The sequence below is a fragment of the Equus caballus genome, chromosome 8 (genome assembly GCF_041296265.1).
Source record: "Equus caballus isolate H_3958 breed thoroughbred chromosome 8, TB-T2T, whole genome shotgun sequence".
Lineage (NCBI taxonomy): Eukaryota > Metazoa > Chordata > Mammalia > Perissodactyla > Equidae > Equus > Equus caballus.
Window position 1 is genome coordinate 48,552,720 of NC_091691.1, and position 19,085 is coordinate 48,571,804.

A 19,085-nucleotide genomic window follows, 5' to 3' on the forward strand; every position below is an offset into this window, starting at 1 on the left:
CCATTTGTTGAAAAGGCTTTCTTTTCTCCATTGTGTGCTCTCAGCTCCTTTGTCGAAGATGAGCTGTCCATAGATGTGTGGTTTTATTTCTGGGCTTTCAATTCTGTTCCATTGATCTGTGCACCTGTTTTTGTACCAGTACCATGCTGTTTTGATTACTGTAGCTTTGTAGTATGTTTTGAAGTCATGGATTGTGATGCCTCCCGTTTTGTTCTTTTTTCTCAGGATTGCTTTAGCAATTCGGGGTCTTTTGTTGCCCCATATAAATTTTAGGATTCTTTGTTCTAATTCTGTAAAGAATATCATTGGGATTCTGATTGGGATAGCGTTGAATCTGTAGATTGCTTTAGGTAGAACGGACATTTTAACTATGTTTATTCTTCCAATCCATGTACATGGAATGTCTTTCCATCTCCTTATGTCGTCATCCAATTCTCTCAGAAAGGCCTTCTAATTTTCAATATATAGGTCCTTCACTTCCTTAGTTAAATTTACCCCAAGGTTTTTTATTTTTGTTGCGATTGTGAATGGTATTGTGTTCTTGAGTTCTTTTTCTGTTAGTTCGTTATTAGAATATAGAAATGCTACTGATTTATGCAAATTGATTTTATACCCTGCAACTTTGCTGTAGTTGTTGATTACTTCTAAGAGTTTTCCAATGGATTCTTTGGGGTTTTCTATATATAAGATCATGTCGTCTGCAAACAGCGAGAGTTTCACTTCTTCCCTCCCTATTTGGATTCCTTTTATTCCTTTTTCTTGCCTGATTGCTCTGGCCAGGACCTCCAGTACTATGTTAAATAAGAGTGGTAATAGAGGGCATCCTTGTCTCGTTCCTGTTTTCAGGCGCTCAGTTTTTGCCCATTGAGTATGATGTTGGCTATGGGTTTGTCATATATTGCCTTTATTATGTTGAGGTAGTTCCCTTCTATGCCCATTTTGTTCAGAGTTTTTGTCATAAATGGCTGTTGGATCTTGTCAAATGTCTTCTCTGCATCTATTGAGATGATCATGTGGTTTTTATTCCTCAGTTTGTTGATGTGGTGTATCACATTGATTGATTTGCAGCTGTTGAACCATCCCTGTGTCCCTGGTATGAATCCCACCTCATCATGATGTATGATCCCTTTGATGAATTGCTGAATTCTGGTTGCCAAAATTTTGTTTAGAATTTTTGCATCTATGTTCATCAGTGATATTGGCCTGTAGTTCTCTCTTTTCATGGTGTCCTTGTCAGGCTTTGGTATCAGCGTGATATTGGCCTCATAGAATGTGTTAGGAAGTGTTCCATCCTCCCTAATTTTTTGGAATAGCTTGAAAAGGATAGGTATTAAATCCTCTCTGAAAGTTTGGTGGAATTCCCCAGGGAAGCCATCTGTTCCTGGGGTTTTATTCTTTGGGATGTTTTTGATTGCTGTTTTTCAATCTCTTTCCTTGTGATTGGTCTGTTCAAATTGTCTGCCTCTTCTTGAGTGACCTTTGGGAGATTGTAGGAGTCCAAGAATTTATCCATTTCCTCTAGGTTATCCATTCTGTTGGCATATAGTTTTTCGTAGTATTCTCTTACAATCCGTTGTATTTCTGCAGAGTCTGTTGTTATTTCTCCTCTTTCGTTTCTGATTTTGTTAATTGGAGCTTTCTCCCTTTTTTTCTTTGTAAGTCTGACTAGGGGTTTGTCAATTTTATTTATCTTCTCAAAGAACCAGCTCTTTTTTTCATTGATCCTTTCTACCGCCTTTTTCGTTTCAATAGTATTTATTTCTGCTCTGATTTTTATTATTTCTCTCCTTCTGCTGACTTCAGGCTTTATTTGTTCTTCTTTCTCTAGTTCAGTTAGGTGTACTTTAAGATTGCTTATTTGGGATTTTTCTTGTTTGTTAAGATGTGCCTGTATTGTGATGAATTTTCCTCGTAATACAGCTTTTGTTGTATCCCATGTGAGTTGGTATGGCATGTTATCATTTTCATTTGTTTCCAGGTATTTTTTGATTTCTTCTTTAATTTCTTCAATGATCCATTGCTTGTTCAGTAGTGTATCGTTTAGTCTCCACATCTTTGTGCCTTTCTCAGCTTTTTTCTTGTAATTAATTTCTAGCCTTATAGCATTATGATCGGAGAAGATGCTTGTTATTATTTCAATTTTTTTAAATTTGTAGAGGCTTGCCTTGTTTCCCAACATATGGTCTATCCTTGAGAATGTTCTATGTGCACTTGAGAAGAATGTGTATTCTGCTTTTTTAGGATGACGTGATCTATATATGTCTATTAAGTCCAATTGTTTTAGTTTTTTGTTTAGCTCCACTATTTCCTTGTTGATTTTCTGTCCGGATGATCTGTCCATTGATGTGAGTCGGGTGTTGAGGTCCCCTACTATTATTATGTTATTTTTAACATCTTCCTTTATGTCTGTTAATAGTTGCTTTATGAACCTTGGTGATCCTATGTTGGGTGCGTAGATATTTATATGCATTATTTCTTCTTGATGAAGTATCCCTTTGATCATTATATATTGTCCCTCTGTGTGTCTCTTTACCTGTCTTATTTTGAAATCTGCTTTGTCTGATATAAGAATTGCAACACCTGCTTTCTTTTGCTTGCTATTAGCTTGAAGTATTGTCCTCCACTCCTTCACTCTGAGCCTGTGTTTGTCGTTGGGGCTGAGGTGTGTTTCCTGGAGGCAACAAATTGTTGGATCTTGTTCTTTAATCCATTTTACCACTCTGTGTCTTTTTATTGGAGAGTTCAATCCGTTTACATAGAGAGTGATTATTGATGGGTGTGGACTTAATGCTGTCAATCTGTTGCTCATTATCTGGTTTTCCTACGTTTCTCTTCCTGTGTGCTTTAGACTACCCATTTAATACTGCAATTTCTTATGCTGGGTTCCTTAGATTTTTCCTTATTTATGTTTTGTGGCTCTGTTCTGTTTTCTAGTTTAGTGGCTACCCTGAAGTTTGTATTTAGAATCTCGTGTACAACATAGTCTCTTCTCTGGTGGTCTCTTACTTACTTGGCCTAGACTGATTTAGACCCTTTGCTCTTCCCCTCCTAAATTATTATTTTCATTTCTTATTCCAACTCGTGTTATGAGTTTGTAGTTAGAGTGATAAGATCGTCTTTGCTTTGGTAGTTTCCTTACCTTTGTCCTAATGCTATAGTTGAATATTTGCTATCCTATTCTGGTTCTGTTTATCTGACTCCCTACTCTGTGGTTTGTGACCCCTTTCTCACTTTTTTTTGTTTTTTCAGGTATGAGAACCTTCTTGAGGATTTCTTGTAGTGGAGGACTTTTCGTTACAAATTCCCTTAACTTTTGTTTGTCTGGAAAAGATTTAATTTCTCCCTCATATCTGAAGGATATTCTTGCTGGATAGAGTATTCTTGGCTGAAGATTTTTATCTTTTAAGGTTTTGAACATGTCACTCCATTCTCTCCTAGCTTGTAAGGTTTCTGTGGAGAAATCTGCTGAAAGTCTGATAGGAATTCCTTTGTAGGTTATGTTCTTCTGTGTTGCTGCCCTGAGTATTCTTTCTTTGTCATTCATTTTTGCCATTTGTAATACTATATGCCTTGCAGTAGGTCTTTTTACATTGACAAGTCTAGGAGATCTGAAAGCTTCCTCTACACACATTTCTCCCTCAATCTCTAGATTTGGGAAGTTCTCTTCTATAATTTCATTAAGCACACTTTCTGCTCCATTTTCCTTTTCCACGTTCTCGGGAATTCCTATGATCCTTAAATTCTTTCTCCTCATTGAATCCGCTCTCTCTCAGAGATTTTCCTCATTTTTTTTAACTCTTAGTTCTCTTTCTTCCTCCGTCTGGCGCCATTCAGCCTGTCTATCTTCGATTATGCTAATTTGCTCCTCTATGGAGTCTCCTCGGGCATTCGGGGAATCTGTATTCTGTTTTATTTGCTCCATTGTGTTTTTCATCTCTAGTAATTCTGTTTGATTCTTCTTTACAATTTCAATCTCTTTTGTGAAGTAACTCCAGAACTCGGCTTGTTTCTCTATCTTTCTCTCTACCTCATTGAGTTTTTTTATTATAGCTACTCTGAACTCATTTTTACCTAGTTTACCTATTTCCAAGTCCTCAGGACTTAATTCTGTGTTTTTATTGTTTTCCTTCTGGTTTGGGGCTTTTATAAATTGCTGGATGGTAGAGGAAAGGTTTTTTCCCACGGTGGTAGAATTTGGTTGCAGTTACAGCCTGTCGCCACTAGATGGGGGTCGAGAGCCGTACCTTCTGAGCTCTCTGCCTTCAGGCAAGATGGCGCGCCCAGTGCCATTTGCCGGGGGTAGCGGCTGTTTATCTCGCGTGCCCATCTGGATTCGGATCAGTTTTGTTCTCTGGTCTCCCGGTGCCCTGGGTTTATGGGGTCTTCACACACGGAAGCTTTCCCCGTCAGCAGGTTTCCACTGAACCAGCGGCAGGAGTCCTGGATGATCCCCTGGTGGCGCAGCCCCTCCCCCACTCCTTCTCGCACCCCTGGCAGCGATCCCAGACTCTAGGGGAGGGAGCGATGTTCTCTCCTCCCCTGTTCCAGCTCCTCCGAGGTTGGCAGCAGGGTCTCCGTCCTCCGTCTTTTTGATACTGTAGGTCTCTGATGTCCTGGCATTAGGTTTATTAGCTGAAATTCAGTCTTTTCCCAGTCCTTTGTTGTAGTTTGGAGGGGAGAGAGTCCCGGGTCAGCTCACCCTGCCATTTTGCTCCGCCCCCTCTCCTTGGAGAGTTAGAAAGATAACCAAATAAATGTGGGAAATTTCTTGTGAGTTTAGCTTTTAAGAAAATATGTCTTAATTTAAGAATATTATTTGTAAATTATCTAAGTTTCTTGTTATTCTTTTCTGATTTTTAATCAAAGGGATAGAGGAAAAGACTCAGACAAATTGCCTGTTCTGTTTTTTGTTCTTTAAAACATCTTTGCTGAAGGATTAATGGAGGAGGTTAAAATTAATGATGCAAATGAGGTTTTTAGGTCAGTCTCTTGTTTTTGTTTATTCATAGAAGCCCTGTCTACTATTATCTGTAGGTAGAGCTTTCAAAATAATCCATCATTGTTGTAAGATCCTAAGGCTCTAGAAATCTTAGAGCCTTGATGTGTTTCTGGTCTCTCCCCCTTACTTTATCAATGACTAGTGACCCAGAAAGGCTTGGATCTACCCACCCTTTCCATGGCAAGAGGCAGGTCTGTTTTTACCTCTTTCCGAGCTAATCCTGGAAAATGCAGCTGATTAAGTAATAGTCCTAAATGAGAATAATTCTCCTCTTTTAAATCTTGTAAATTTACGTCTTGTGACAACCATAAGAAGGTTCTAGTTTATAAAAACGTGTAACAATTGTATTTGCAGCTGTTGTATTTGTTGTGTGTGATCGTGAGATTGCCGCATAAGCTTCCTGTTAAAACACATAGTTTCTACTTTTTTCATTTATTCCTTTTTATGTACCTAGCTTACCTTGTTAAGATTATAATGTGAAAATTGTACTAATAGTCTGTATCCTGGCTAAATTAAAAAATCATTTAATACCAGCTTTATCAAGATGTAATTACGTAGCATAAAATTCATTTTTTTTTTTTTTTTTAAAGATTTTTATTTTTTCCTTTTTCTCCCCAAAGCCCCCCGGTACATAGTTGTGTATTCTTCGTTGTGGGTTCCTCTAGTTGTGGCATGTGGGACGCTGCCTCAGCGTGGTCTGACGAGCAGTGCCATGTCCGCACCCAGGATTCGAACCGACGAAACACTGGGCCGCCTGCAGCGGAGCGCGCGAACTTAACCACTCGGCCACGGGGCCAGCCCCACATAAAATTCATTTTTAAAGTGTACAATTCAGTGGGTTTTAGTATAATTCAGAAGGCTGTGCAACCATCACAACTATCTAATTCTAGGACATTTCCATCACTCCCCCAAAAAACCCTATACCCATTAGCATTCACTCCCCATTTCCCTCTCCCCCATCTTCTGGCAACCCCTAATTTACTTTTTGTCTCAATGGATTTGCCTAGTCTGAACATTTCGTATAAATGGATTCCTCTAATATGTGACCTTTAGTGACTGATTTCTTTCACTTAGCGTGTTTCCAAGGATCATCCATGTTGTAGCTGTATCAGTGTTTCATTCTTTTTTTAAAAAATTGCCAAATATTCCACTGTATGGCTATACCACCTTTTATTTATTCATTTATCAGTTGATGAACATTTGGGTTGTTTCCACTTTTTTTTTTTTTTTTTTTTTTTATATATTTTTTTTTCTTTTTTTTTTTTTTATTAATGTTATGATAGATTACAACCTTGTGAGATTTCAGTTGTACATTTTTGTTAGTCATGTTGTGGGTACACCACTTCCCCCTCCGTACCCTCCCCCCACCCCCCCTTTTCCCTGGTAACCACCAATCAGATCTCCTTCTCAATATACTAATTTCCACCTATGAGTGGAGTCATATAGAGTTCGCCTTTCTCTGACTGACTTATTTCGCTTAACATAATACCCTCGAGGTCCATCCACATTGTTGTGAATGGGCCAATTTCGTCTTTTTTTATGGCTGAGTAGTATTCCATTGTGTATATATACCACATCTTCTTTATCCAATCATTAGTTTCTGGGCATGTAGGCTGGTTCCACGTCTTGGCTATTGTAAATAATGCTGCAATGAACATAGGGGTGCAACGGACTCTTGAGATATCTGATATCAGGTTCTTAGGATAGATACCCAGTAATGGGATGGCTGGGTCATAGGGTATTTCTATTTTTAACTTTTTGAGAAATCTCCATACTGTTTTCCATAGTGGCTGTACCAGTTTGCATTCCCACCAACAGTGTATGAGGGTTCCTCTTTCTCCACAACCTCTCCAACATTTGTCGTTCTTGGTTTTGGATGTTTTTGCCAATCTAACGGGGGTCAGGTGATATCTTAGTGTAGTTTTGATTTGCATTTCCCTGATGATTAGCGATGATGAACATCTTTTCATGTGTCTATTGGCCATATTCATATCTTCTTTTGAGAAATGTCTGTTCATGTCCTCTGCCCATTTTTTGATCGGGTTGTTTGTTTTTTTGTTGTTAAGCGGTGTGAGTTCTTTGTATATTATGGAGATTAACCCTTTGTCGGATAAGTGGCTTGTAAATATTTTTTCCCAATTAGTGAGCTGTTTTTTTGTTTCAATCCTGTTTTCCCTTGCCTTGAAGAAGCTCTTTAGTCTGATGAAGTCCCATTTGTTTATTCTTTCTATTGTTTCCCTCAACTGAGGAGTTACAGTGTCCGAAAAGATTCTTTTGAAACTGATGTCAAAGAGTGTACTGCCTATATTCTCTTCCAAAAGACTTATTGTCTCAGGCCTAATCTTTAGGTCTTTGATCCATTTTGAGTTTATTTTGGTGTGTGGTGAAAAAGAATGGTCAATTTTCAATCTTTTGCATGTGGCTGTCCAGTTTTCCCAGCACCATTTGTTGAAGAGACTTTCTTTTCTCCATTGTAGGCCCTCTGCTCCTTTGTCGAAGATTAGCTGTCCATAGATGTGTGGTTTTATCTCTGGGCTTTCAATTCTGTTCCATTGATCTGTGGACCTGTTTTTGTACCAGTACCATGCTGTTTTGATCACTGTAGCTTTGTAGTATGTTTTGAAATCGGGGATTGTGATTCCGCCGGCTTTGTTTTTCTTGCTCAGGATTGCTTTAGCAATTCGCGGTCTTTTGTTGCCCCATATGAATTTTAGGATTGTTTGTTCAATTTCTGTGAAGAATGTTCTTGGGATTCTGATTGGGATAGCATTGAATCTGTATATTGCTTTAGGTAGTATGGACATTTTAACTATGTTTATTCTTCCAATCCATGTGCAAGGGATGTCTTTCCATCTCTTTATGTCATCGCCTATTTCTTTCAAGAAAGTCTTGTAGTTTTCATTGTATAGATCCTTCACTTCCTTGGTTAAGTTTATCCCAAGGTATTTTATTCTTTTCGTTGCGATTGTGAATGGGATAGAGTTCTTGAGTTCTTTTTCTGTTAGTTTATTGTTAGTGTATAGAAATGCTACTGATTTATGCACGTTAATTTTATACCCTGCTACTTTGCTGTAGTTGTTGATTATTTCTAATAGTTTTTCTGTGGATTCTTTGGGGTTTTCTATGTATAAGATCATGTCGTCTGCAAACAACGAGAGTTTTACTTCTTCGTTACCTATTTGGATTCCTTTTATTTCTTTTTCCTGCCGAATTGCTCTGGCCAGCACCTCCAGAACTATGTTGAATAGGAGTGGTGAAAGTGGGCACCCTTGTCTTGTTCCTGTCCTCAGAGGGATGGCTTTCAGCTTTTGTCCATTGAGTATGATGTTGGCTGTGGGTCTATCATATATGGCCTTTATTATGTTGAGGTACTTTCCTTCTATACCCATTTTACTGAGGGTTTTTATCATAAATGGGTGTTGGATCTTGTCGAATGCTTTCTCTGCATCTATTGAGATGATCATGTGGTTTTTGGTTTTCATTTTGTTAATGTAGTGTATCACGTTGATTGACTTGCGGATGTTGAACCATCCCTGTGTCCCTGGTATAAATCCCACTTGATCATGGTGTATAATCTTTTTGATGTATTGCTGTAATCGGTTTGCCAAAATTTTGTTGAGGATTTTTGCATCTATGTTCATCAGTGATATCGGCCTGTAGTTCTCCTTCTTTGTGTTGTCCTTGTCAGGTTTGGGGATCAGAGTGATGTTGGCTTCATAGAATGTGTTAGGGAGTTCTCCATCTTTCTCAATTTTCTGGAACAGTTTGAGGAGAATAGGTATTAAGTCTTCTTTGAATGTTTGGTAGAATTCTCCAGAGAAGCCGTCTGGTCCTGGACTCTTGTTTTTGGGGAGGTTTTTGATTACCGTTTCTATTTCCTTACTTGTGATTGGTCTATTCAGATTCTCCATTTCTTCCTGATTCAGTTTGGGGAGATTGTAGGAGTCTAGGAATTTGTCCATTTCTTCCAGGTTGTTCAATTTGTTGGCATATAGTTTTTCATAGTATTCTCTTATTATCTCTTGTATTTCATTGGTATCTGTTGTGATTTCTCCTCTGTCATTCCTGATTTTATTAATTTGCGATTTCTCTCTTCTTTTCTTGGTGAGTCTGGCTAGGGGTTTGTCAATTTTGTTAATTCTTTCGAAGAACCAACTCTTTGTTTCATTGATCCTTTCTATTGTCTTTTTTGTTTCAATATCGTTTATTTCTGCTCTTATTTTTATTATTTCCCTCCTTCTACTGACTCTGGGCCTTGTTTGTTCTTCTTTTTCTAGTTCTGTTAGGTGTCGTTTGAGGTTGCTTACGTGAGCTTTTTCTTGTTTAGTGAGGTGAGCCTGTATTGCGATGAATTTCCCTCTTAGGACTGCTTTTGCTGCATCCCAAATGATTTGGTATGTCGTGTTCTCATTTTCATTTGTCTCCAGATAATATTTGATTTCTTCTTTAATTTCTTCAATGATCCATTGTTTGTTGAGAAGCGTGTTGTTTAGTCTCCACATTTTTGCACCTTTCTCTGCTTTTTTCTTGTAGTTGATTTCTAGTTTAATAGCGTTATGATCAGAAAAGATGCTTGATATTATTTCAACTCTCTTGTATTTATTGATGTTTGCTTTGGTTCCCAAAATATGGTCAATCCTTGAGAATGTTCCATGTGCACTTGAGAAGAATGTGTAACCTGCTGTGTTTGGATGAAGTGTTCTATATATATCTATTAAGTCCATCTGGTCTAATTTTTCATTTAATTCTATTATTTCCTTGTTGATTTTCTGTCTGGATGTTCTGTCCATTGGTGTTAATGGTGTGTTGAGGTCCCCTACTATTATTGTATTGTTGTTGATGTCTTCTTTTAGTTCTATTAAGAGTTGCTTTACAAATTTTGGTGCTCCTGTGTTGGGTGCGTATATATTTATAAGTGTTATGTCTTCTTGGTGGAGAGTCCCTTTTATCATTATATACTGTCCCTCTTTGTCTTTCTTTATCTGTTTTGCTTTGAAATCTACCTTGTCTGATATTAGTATAGCGACACCTGCTTTCTTTTGTTCATTATTAGCTTGGAGTATTGTTCTCCATCCCTTCACTCTGAGTCTGTGTTTGTCTTTGGGGCTGAGGTGTGTTTCCTGGAGGCAGCATATTGTTGGATCTTGTTCTTTGATCCATCCTGCCACTCTGTGTCTTTTGATTGGGGAGTTCAATCCGTTTACATTTAGAGTGATTATTGAGACGTGGGGGCCTACCACTACCATTTTGTGTCTTGTTTTCCGGTTTTCTTCAGTTTCCTTTGTTTCTCGTCCCATGGTTTAATCTGTTCTGATGTAGAGCTGCTACTCTCTGTTGTTGTCCTTCTACTTATCTCCTCTGCTCTTGGTTTTGTAGCCCCTTTCCTTTTTTGGATTTTTCAGGAATGAGGGTTTTCCTGAGGATTTCCTGAAGAGGAGGTTTTGTGGCAATGAACTCCCTTAATTTTTGTTTATCTGGGAAAGTTTTTATTTCTCCATCGTATTTGAAGGATATTTTCGCTGGGTAGAGAATTCTCGGCTGTAGGTTTTTGTCCTTCAGATTTTTGAATATATCATTCCACTCTCTTCTAGCCTGTAAAGTTTCTGTGAGAAATCTGCTGATAGCCTGATGGGGGTTCCTTTGTAGGTTAGTTTCTTTTGCCTGGCTGTCCTTAATATTTTCTCCTTGTCGTTGACTTTTGCTAGCTTCACTACTATATGCCGTGGAGTTGGTCTTCTTGCATTGATAAAGTTTGGAGATCTATTGGCTTCTGTCACCTGAAGATCCATCTCCCTCACCAGATTTGGGAAGTTCTCAGCCATTATTTCTTTGAATAGGTTTTCTGCCCCTTTCTCCTTCTCTTCTCCCTCTGGTATACCTATAATCCTTACGTTGCATCTCCTAATTGTGTCTGATAATTCTCGGAGAGTTTCTTCATTTCTTTTAAGTCTTGCTTCTCTCTCCTCCTCTGCCTGCAACAATTCTATATTGCCATCTTCCAAATTGCTAATTCTTTCCTCCATATTATCGGCCCTACTGTTCAGAGCATCTAGATTTTTCTTAATCTCCTCTATTGTGTTCTTCATTTCCAGTATTTCTGTTTGGTTCTTCTTTATCGTATCAAACTCTTTTGTGACATAGCTCCTGAACTCGTTGAGTTGTCGGTCAGAATTCTCTCTTAACTCAGTGAGTATTTTAATGATGGCTGTTTTGAAGTCATCATCATTTAGGTTATATATCTCATTTTCTTTGGGATTGTTTTCTGTGTATTTGTTACTTTCTTTCTGTTCTGGAGATTTAATGTATTTTTTCATATTGCTTGATGATGTTGATTTGTGCCTCCGCATGGAGATAGAGTTTAGTTGCTCCTTTCACTTGTTTCAGCTGCTGCGGTGGGGGGAGCAGCTGTTTATACTTCACCAACCAGGAACCCTGTCCGTAGTTGCTAACTGGGCCTGGGCCCCTCTTCGTAGCCACAGTGGCCCTTTGGATTCCCTCCTCTGCCGTGGGGGCCGTCACGGGGGGCTTCAGGCTGCAGGTGCCTACTGTTGTTGCCCACCTAGATGCGCTCTCTCCTTGGGGTCTGCAACGGTGTTATGGGCTTTTCCAGCGGCCAGGGGTGGGATCACTTTTATTTGTCGCTCGGTTGCTGTCGGCACCCACCAAATCTCACTTGTCCTCTATGGGTCGCAGGAGAGCTATTGGCATCTTCTACAGTCTGTGGTTAGTACACCTAGCTATGCTGCTTTTGCCCTGGGGTCTTCCAGCCTTGTGGCTGGCGGCTGGGTGCCTTCTACTGGTGCTGTGCAGAGGCTTTCCCTAAGGCTTCTGTGAGCCTGTAGGGTTTCCCCCTAGGCTACTAAGCTGGGTCTCTGGAACTCTCTCCAGCCCCAGTCCTCTCTGAGATCTCCGGCAATCCCTAGCCTCACCGGGTGGGCAACGGCAGCTGGGGGTCGCCCCGCCCTCTGGGCTTCTCTCCGGGCCTCTGCCGGGAGCCCTGAATGCTGGGCGTGGCCCCTCTGCTACCGGCAGACAGAGAGTTTTGTCTGCTGCCTGGGGGAGCTCCGGCACTTCCCCTCCGGGTCGCCGATCCGGCCTTTGAAAGTTCCCCCGCCCCGGTCCTCTCCGAGATCTCCGGCAATCCCTAGTCCCACGGGGCGGGCAACGGCAGCTGGGGGTCGCCCCGCCCTCTGGGCTTCTCTCCGGGCCTCTGCCGGGAGCCCTGAGTGCTCAGCGTGGCCCCTCTGCTACCGGCAGACAGAGAGTTTTGTCTGCTGCCTGGGGGAGCTCCGGCACTTCCCCTCCGGGTCGCCGATCCGGCCTTTGAAAGTTCCCCCGCCCCGGTCCTCTCCGAGATCTCCGGCAATCCCTAGTCCCACGGGGCGGGCAACGGCAGCTGGGGGTCACCCCGCCCTCTGGGCTTCTGTCCGGGCCTCTGCCGGGAGCCCTGAGTGCTCAGCGTGGCCCCTCTGCTACCGGCAGACAGAGAGTTTTGTCTGCTGCCTGGCGGAGCTCCGGCGCTTCCCCTCCGGGTCGCCGATCCGGCCTTTGAAAGTTCTCCCGCCCCGGTCCTCTCCGAGATCTCCGGCAATCCCTAGTCCCCCGGGGCGGGCAACGGCAGCTGGGGGTCGCCCCGCCCTCTGGGCTTCTCTCCGGGCCTCTGCCGGGAGCCCTGAGTGCTCAGCGTGGCCCCTCTGCTACCGGCAGACAGAGAGTTTTGTCTGCTGCCTGGCGGAGCTCCAGCGCTTCCCCACCGGGTCGCCGGACCCGCCTTTGAAAGTTCCCCCGCCCCGGTCCTCTCCGAGATCTCCGGCAATCCCTAGTCCCACGGGGCGGGCAACGGCAGCTGGGAGACCTCCGTGCCCTCCGTGTCTCTCTCTGGGACCCTCCGGGCGCCCCGAGCACCAGGCCGGGTCTCCCCGCCAATGGCGGGGAGAGACTCTCCCCGCGGGCTCAGGTGTGCAACTCCAAAGTTTCCCTCTGCGTTTAGGAGTAATTGCGGGGGGTTTAAGTAGGGTTCTGGTCACCTGTTTCCACCGTCGCTCCTCTGTTGTGTTCTCGCTCCTGCCCTAGATGTGTGTGGATCCTCTGGGGGCGTCCGTTGGAAGAAAGCCGCTTGCGGGTACTAGGCTGCCCGTCGGGGTCGGAGAGTTTTCACCTATTTCCACATCCTCCCGGAGGAAAGTCCGTCCGCCTTCCGATGTATAGTCGCGTGGGTGTCTCAGACGTCCTGAGATGCTGTCTGGATATCCTTTGTCAAGCGATAAGTGTCCAAATAATTGTAGACTCGAAGGGCGAGAGACAAAGAGGACTACTCACGGCGCCATCTTGGAATTCCCATCGTTTTTTCATTTACAGAATTTAAGAGGGAAAGTTCATTTAAAAAAAAAAAAAACCTCTAGGGACCAGCCTGGTGGCGTAGTCCTTAAGTTTACATGCTCTGCTTTACTGGCCCGGGGTTTGGGGGTTCAGATCCTAGGTGCAGGCCTAGCACCACTCGTCAAGCCACACTGTGGCCGCATCCCGTATAAAAAATAGAGGAAGATCCACTTTTTGTTTTTTTTTAAAAGATTTTTAAAATTTTTTTTCCTTTTTTCTCCCCAAAGCCCCCCAGTACCTAGTTGTATATTCTTCATTGTGGGTCCTTCTAGTTGTGGCATGTGGGACGCCGCCTCAGCGTGGTTTGACGAGCAGTGCCATGTCCGCGCCCATGATCCGAACCAACGAAACACTGGGCTGCCTGCAGCGGAGTGCGTGAACTTAACCACTCAGCCACGTGGCCAGCCCGTTTCCACTTTTTGACTATTAAGAATAATAATGCTGTAAACATTCTTATACAAATTTTGAGTATTTTAATTTCTCTTTGTATATACAGAAATATTTTCATGTCTTTATTTCTCTTGGTATATACCTAGAAGTAGAATTGTTGGGCCATATGGTAATTGTACATAGAACATTTTGAGGAACTGCCAGACTGTTTTCCAAAGTGGTTGCACTATTTTACAGTCCCACGAGCAATGTATGAGGGCTCTAATTTCTCCATATTTTCACCAACATTTTTTCCTGTCTGTCTTTCTAATTTTATCCGTCTGAATGGGAGTGAAGTGGTATTTCATTATGGTTTTAATTTACATTTTCCTGTGGCCAATGATGTTGGGCATCTTTTCATTTGCATTTTGGCCATTTATATATCATCTTTAGAGAAAAGTCTATTCAAATCCTATGTCTATTTTTAAATTAGTTTATCTTTTTCTTGTTGAGTTTTAATAATTCTTTATATATTCTTGAGACAAGTCTTATATCTGCAGATATTTTCTACCATTTTATGGTTGTCTTTTCATCTTCTTAGTGTCCTTTGAAGTACAAAAGTTTTTAAATTGGAACTCCAAATTGTATATCTTTTTCTTTTGTCACTTGTGTTATTAGCGTTGTATCCAAGAAGCCATTTCCTAATCCAGACCACAAAGATTTATGCCTATATTTTCTTCCAAGAGTTGATAATTTTAGTTCTTGCATTTAGGTCTTTGATCCATTTTAAGTTAGTTTTTGTGTATGATGTGAGGTAGGATCTAACCTCATTCTTTTGCATGTGGATAGCCAATTGTCCCAGAACCATTTATTAAAAAGTCTGTTCTTTCCCATTGAATAGTCTTGGCCTCTTTGTTAAAATCATTAACCATACATGTGAGGGTTTATATCTGGACTCTCAGTTCTGTTCCACTGGTCTATTCTTATGCCAGTAGCACACTGTCTTAGATACTGTAGTTTTGTAGTATGTTTTAAAGTAAGGAAGTGTGAGTTCTCCAAATTTGTTCTTTTTCAAGATTCTTTTGATTATTGAGTGGCTCTTGCGTTTCCATATGAATTTTAAGACCAGCTTGTCAATTTTTGCAAAGAAGCCAGCTGTAGATCAATGTAGGGAGTAATGCCATTTTAAGTGTTCAGTCATCTGATTCATAAGCACGAGAAGTCTTTCTGCTTAAGTCTCCTTTAATTTCTTTCAACAATGCTTTGTAGTTTTCATTTTATGGGTCTTGCACATTTTAATATTAATCTTATATCCTGCAACCTTGCTGAACTCATTTTTTATTAGATCTCTAATAATTTTTTTGTGAATTCCTTAGGATTTTTGTGAATACAAGATCTTGTCATCTGCAAAAAGAGATAGTTTTAGTTCTTCCTTTCCAATGTGGTTGCTTTTTATTTCTTTTCCTTGTCTAATTGCCCTGGCTAGAGCCTGCAGTACATTGTTAAATGGAAGAATTGTGAGCAGAAGAGATACCCTTACTTTATTCCTGACCTCTTGGCAACAGTTTTCAGTCTTTCACCATTAACTTTGATGTTCCTTGATGCTTTTTATCAGGTTGAAGAAGTTCCTTCTACTCAGAGTTGTTGAGAATAATTTTTTATCATGAAAAGGTGTTGGGTAGATATTTTTATGACCATTGTTGCTTTTATGAAAAAATTACTAATTTTTCATTATTAATAATATTTTAGATGAACAATTATTTTAAACAATTTTTAGAATATGCAACATTATCTAAAAGTTTCTAGTCAAATTGTATTTGACAGGTTTTTCAATTTTAATGATTAAAAATAATATTAATTTTTTTACCCTTCCACGTTCTCGCCCCCCCCCTTTTGTTTTTAAATAGGAGTAACTTTATATATGGCTCATATTTGAGTAAAGAAGAAATTGCTTTCTCAGATCCCACTCCTGATGGAAAACTGTTTGCGACACAGTACTGTGGCACTGGTCAGTTTCTGGTATATAATTTTATTAATGGACAAAATAGCACCTAAAACAGATTCTTGCCTACAGTACTAGAAGACATCTGCTGAAGAGAATGGATTGGTTGCTGACTTTAACCAGGAACTAGGGCCATTTTTATTACAATGAACTCAGGACTGGCAACAACCGTAAGGTTGTTCCATTTTCGTAAAATTGGAAACAATGCAGTAATAGCTTATTATTGTTTTGTTTTTTAAAGAAGATATTTTATTATCTTTTACAGAAATTTATGATTGATGTATTTTATCTATAGTTATTTAGACATGTTTACATGCAGCAGATAATTGTTCATAGTGGACTGAAAACTAATGCAAGGACTATGGTCTCAGTGATAAGTATATTTTGAAGTTCTTAATGTGGAAATATACCAGTGTAGCTTGGTACTGTATTTTTTTATATTGATCTGCTGATACCAGTTGTAATTTTAAAGATTGTATTTTCACAGAGCAGAAACCAATGTTTTTGAGCTGTTATTCAAGGAGGGTGCAATATTACATGTTTAGGAATTCAAAGCTAATTCTTAAAGGGCCTGAAATACATTGAAGGAACCCCCACAAAAAAGCAAAGCTCCAAATAAGCAGGAAGAATTTGGAATATTGAGGTTTTTCTTCCATTTCTCTCTTTGTCGTTCTTCATGTGAGGAAGAGGGTAAAGAATTGAGGCTTTCCTTCTTGGAGAGCTGTAAATGACTAGACCTAGTAAGGTATCCTCTAAAGTTTATTAGTCTTTCATTCTGCTTTCACTTTTTAAAATAAATGGCAACTTGGCACACTTAGGCTATTAACAAATCCCAAAGAGGTTTATAAAAACCTGTGGAATAGTTGCAAGCTAAATATGGATGACTTGGTATCTGCTTTGTTACTCCTCAGAAATACTACACTGAGTATATGCCCTCATTACTGGACTTCATTTTGATACTTGTCTATCCTTCATAGTGCCCTCTACTTTTAAAGGGTTTATATGTTGAAAAACTGCTGTGGCCTTTTATGACCTGTATATAATGTAGAATAAAATAATAAAATACTTGATAGCTTTTTCTAAGTGATAAATTTGATAATGGTGTGCTGTCATTGTCCATATTCAGGGAGTTTCTTAGGTTTGACACCTTGAAGTATGATTAAAACACTTGCTTCTTAAAACATAGTTTTCACCAGTTTGCCAAAGGATCAGTGTGTCAGGAACAATTCCTGAACTTTATCTCCAGAAGGCAGAATCCTAACATGAGAATTTTCTGGTCTTTCAAAGAAATAGAGCCACAACCCAAGAATGAAGCACCACTGTGGTTTACCATAGTTTTGTTTATCAGCTGAAATAATCATATCCCCATTAAAAACTGGCTAAAATTTAGGATTTTAAATTAAGAGTGACAGAGAGGTGTACTTTTTATCCCTCTATAGATGTATGCTTTAAAAATTTATTCTGTGGTGTAAGGCTTTCTACTCTTTGTAGGGTGGAACAGTGAGGCAGTATGAATATTTCCCTCTGACTCATCATGATGGTCTGACTTTTGACACTCCCTTTGCCTTTGGGTTTGAGACTGTTCTAGCCATCCCTGGTTTCATTGTTTGCCTGACAGGCACTATAGTTTTTTAAAAACGGTGAAATTTTTGGGTATAGTATAGATGCTCTAATAACTATTAATCTCATAATACAGGTCCAGTTTCCATATAAGCCGTAGTATGCTTCTTTGGGGAGCCAAATTTGGTGGTTTCAAGGGGACCTGGGGTAGAGAGGATATACTGATTGGTTGGTTTAAATGTTATCATTACTAGGAAAACAGTTTTATTTTCATCTTTATTTTGAAGACACAGCCCCTGAAATAACTTTTACAGTCTAGCTATTTCTCTAAGAATGGTTTTATTAATACTGTCTAACATTTGAGTGTTTTCTATGTGTCACACCTTGTATTTAGTGCTGCATTATTTTATTTGATTATCATGACAACCCCGTGAGTTAGAGTTTACAGGTGGAGAATCTGGAACTGAGAAGATAATTAAGAGACTATTGGAGGAGTCTACGTGAAAAATGTTGAAACACTGAACTGAAGCTATGATGTGTGGATGAAGATGAAGAGACAGATAAACTTTGGAAGATACAACTGAAGAATTGATAGGAGTTGATAACTGACCAGAGAAGGATCATGGCAAAGAATCTAGGGTAATTGAAAATTTTGATTTGGGTAATTGAGTAGATGGATTGACTGAGAAGGGAATACTGGAAAAGTATGTTGAGAGGATTGGCTGGGGAAGGATGAGCTCACTTTTGGTCAAGATTTTAAGATGGTTGCAGAATCTCCAAGTGGAGGTACCTAGTTGGTATATATTTTGCTCTGTGGATCTAGAGTTTGGGAGAAGTTAGAACTAAGGTAGTTTATGAATTTAGTTATTTGAAGGTGTTTAGAAGAGATCACCACTCTGGGGGTTGTAAAATGAGAGGGTAGGAGAGAGTTGTGAGGAACAGCATCATTTGAGAGTCTTGTAAGAGAACAAGAACAGAGTGGTAGAAACCAGGGTAAGAGTTTCAAGAATCAAAGAATGGTTAGCACTGTCACACCACAACTGAAGGCTGAAGAGTGATGTTAGAAAAAGAAGAGTGGTCTCTATGGAGTGGTGCAGGCAGTGGACACAATGAGTGTACATTGACGGCCACAATCAGACTTCAAAAGAGGTTGATTTTATAATTGCTGGTTATATAAAGGTGCCTATACATTTTTGTCAGCTGCCCTTGAATTGGTCCATTATAAAAATGTCTAGTTCATAGACATTATAGGAATCACAAGATTTTATGGGTTATGCCCTTGTCTGCATAGACATACAATAGTTTTATTTTGTAAAAATTATAAAAATCAATATTTTATCAGATCATACTATGCAAGAGTGAACTTGGTGTATCTACCAAAAGCATGAATATCATAGAGACAGTAAGTCCAAGAGACATGCAGTGATATTTTAATTCTTCTTGCTTTTACTTTGCATGGCTGCCCAGCTAGGGCATCTGGGTAGCAACACAGCCATATTCCTGCTTAGTGATATTTCACTGTGGGTTAAGATTGCTGAGTGGATTTCTGGGGTAGTAACTGCAGGCATGCATATGTCTTCTACCTATTCTCATGGCTCTTGGGCCTTCTGGCAAATAAAGGGAAGATTCGGTCTTATAACAACAAAGAGGTGGTCAGAAAACAAATTGTTTCTTTTTCTTATAACTTATTTCATCTGTTGTCATAGTCACTGAAGTAGGTGCTTTTCTCAGCTCAGTACTTGACAGTAAAGAGCACAGGGAATTTATGTGAATGGC

General features: G+C 40.0%; 1 protein-coding gene across 18 annotated transcripts in view; it reads left to right on the forward strand.

Moving 5' to 3' along the window:
• The window catches only part of ESCO1 (establishment of sister chromatid cohesion N-acetyltransferase 1), an 81,683-nt gene extending 64,843 nt beyond the window's left edge, over positions 1-16,840 (forward strand). For all 18 annotated transcript variants that reach the window (XR_011420954.1, XR_011420956.1, XR_011420957.1 and 15 more), the window contains one exon: positions 15,655-16,840. Coding sequence is in view for 14 of the 18 variants with exons in the window: in XM_023647527.2 (XP_023503295.1) it covers positions 15,655-15,802 (148 nt within the window). In the remaining 4 variants the exon portion in view is untranslated. The remainder of the gene's footprint in view (positions 1-15,654) is intronic.
• Positions 16,841-19,085: the final 2,245 nt, after the last annotated feature.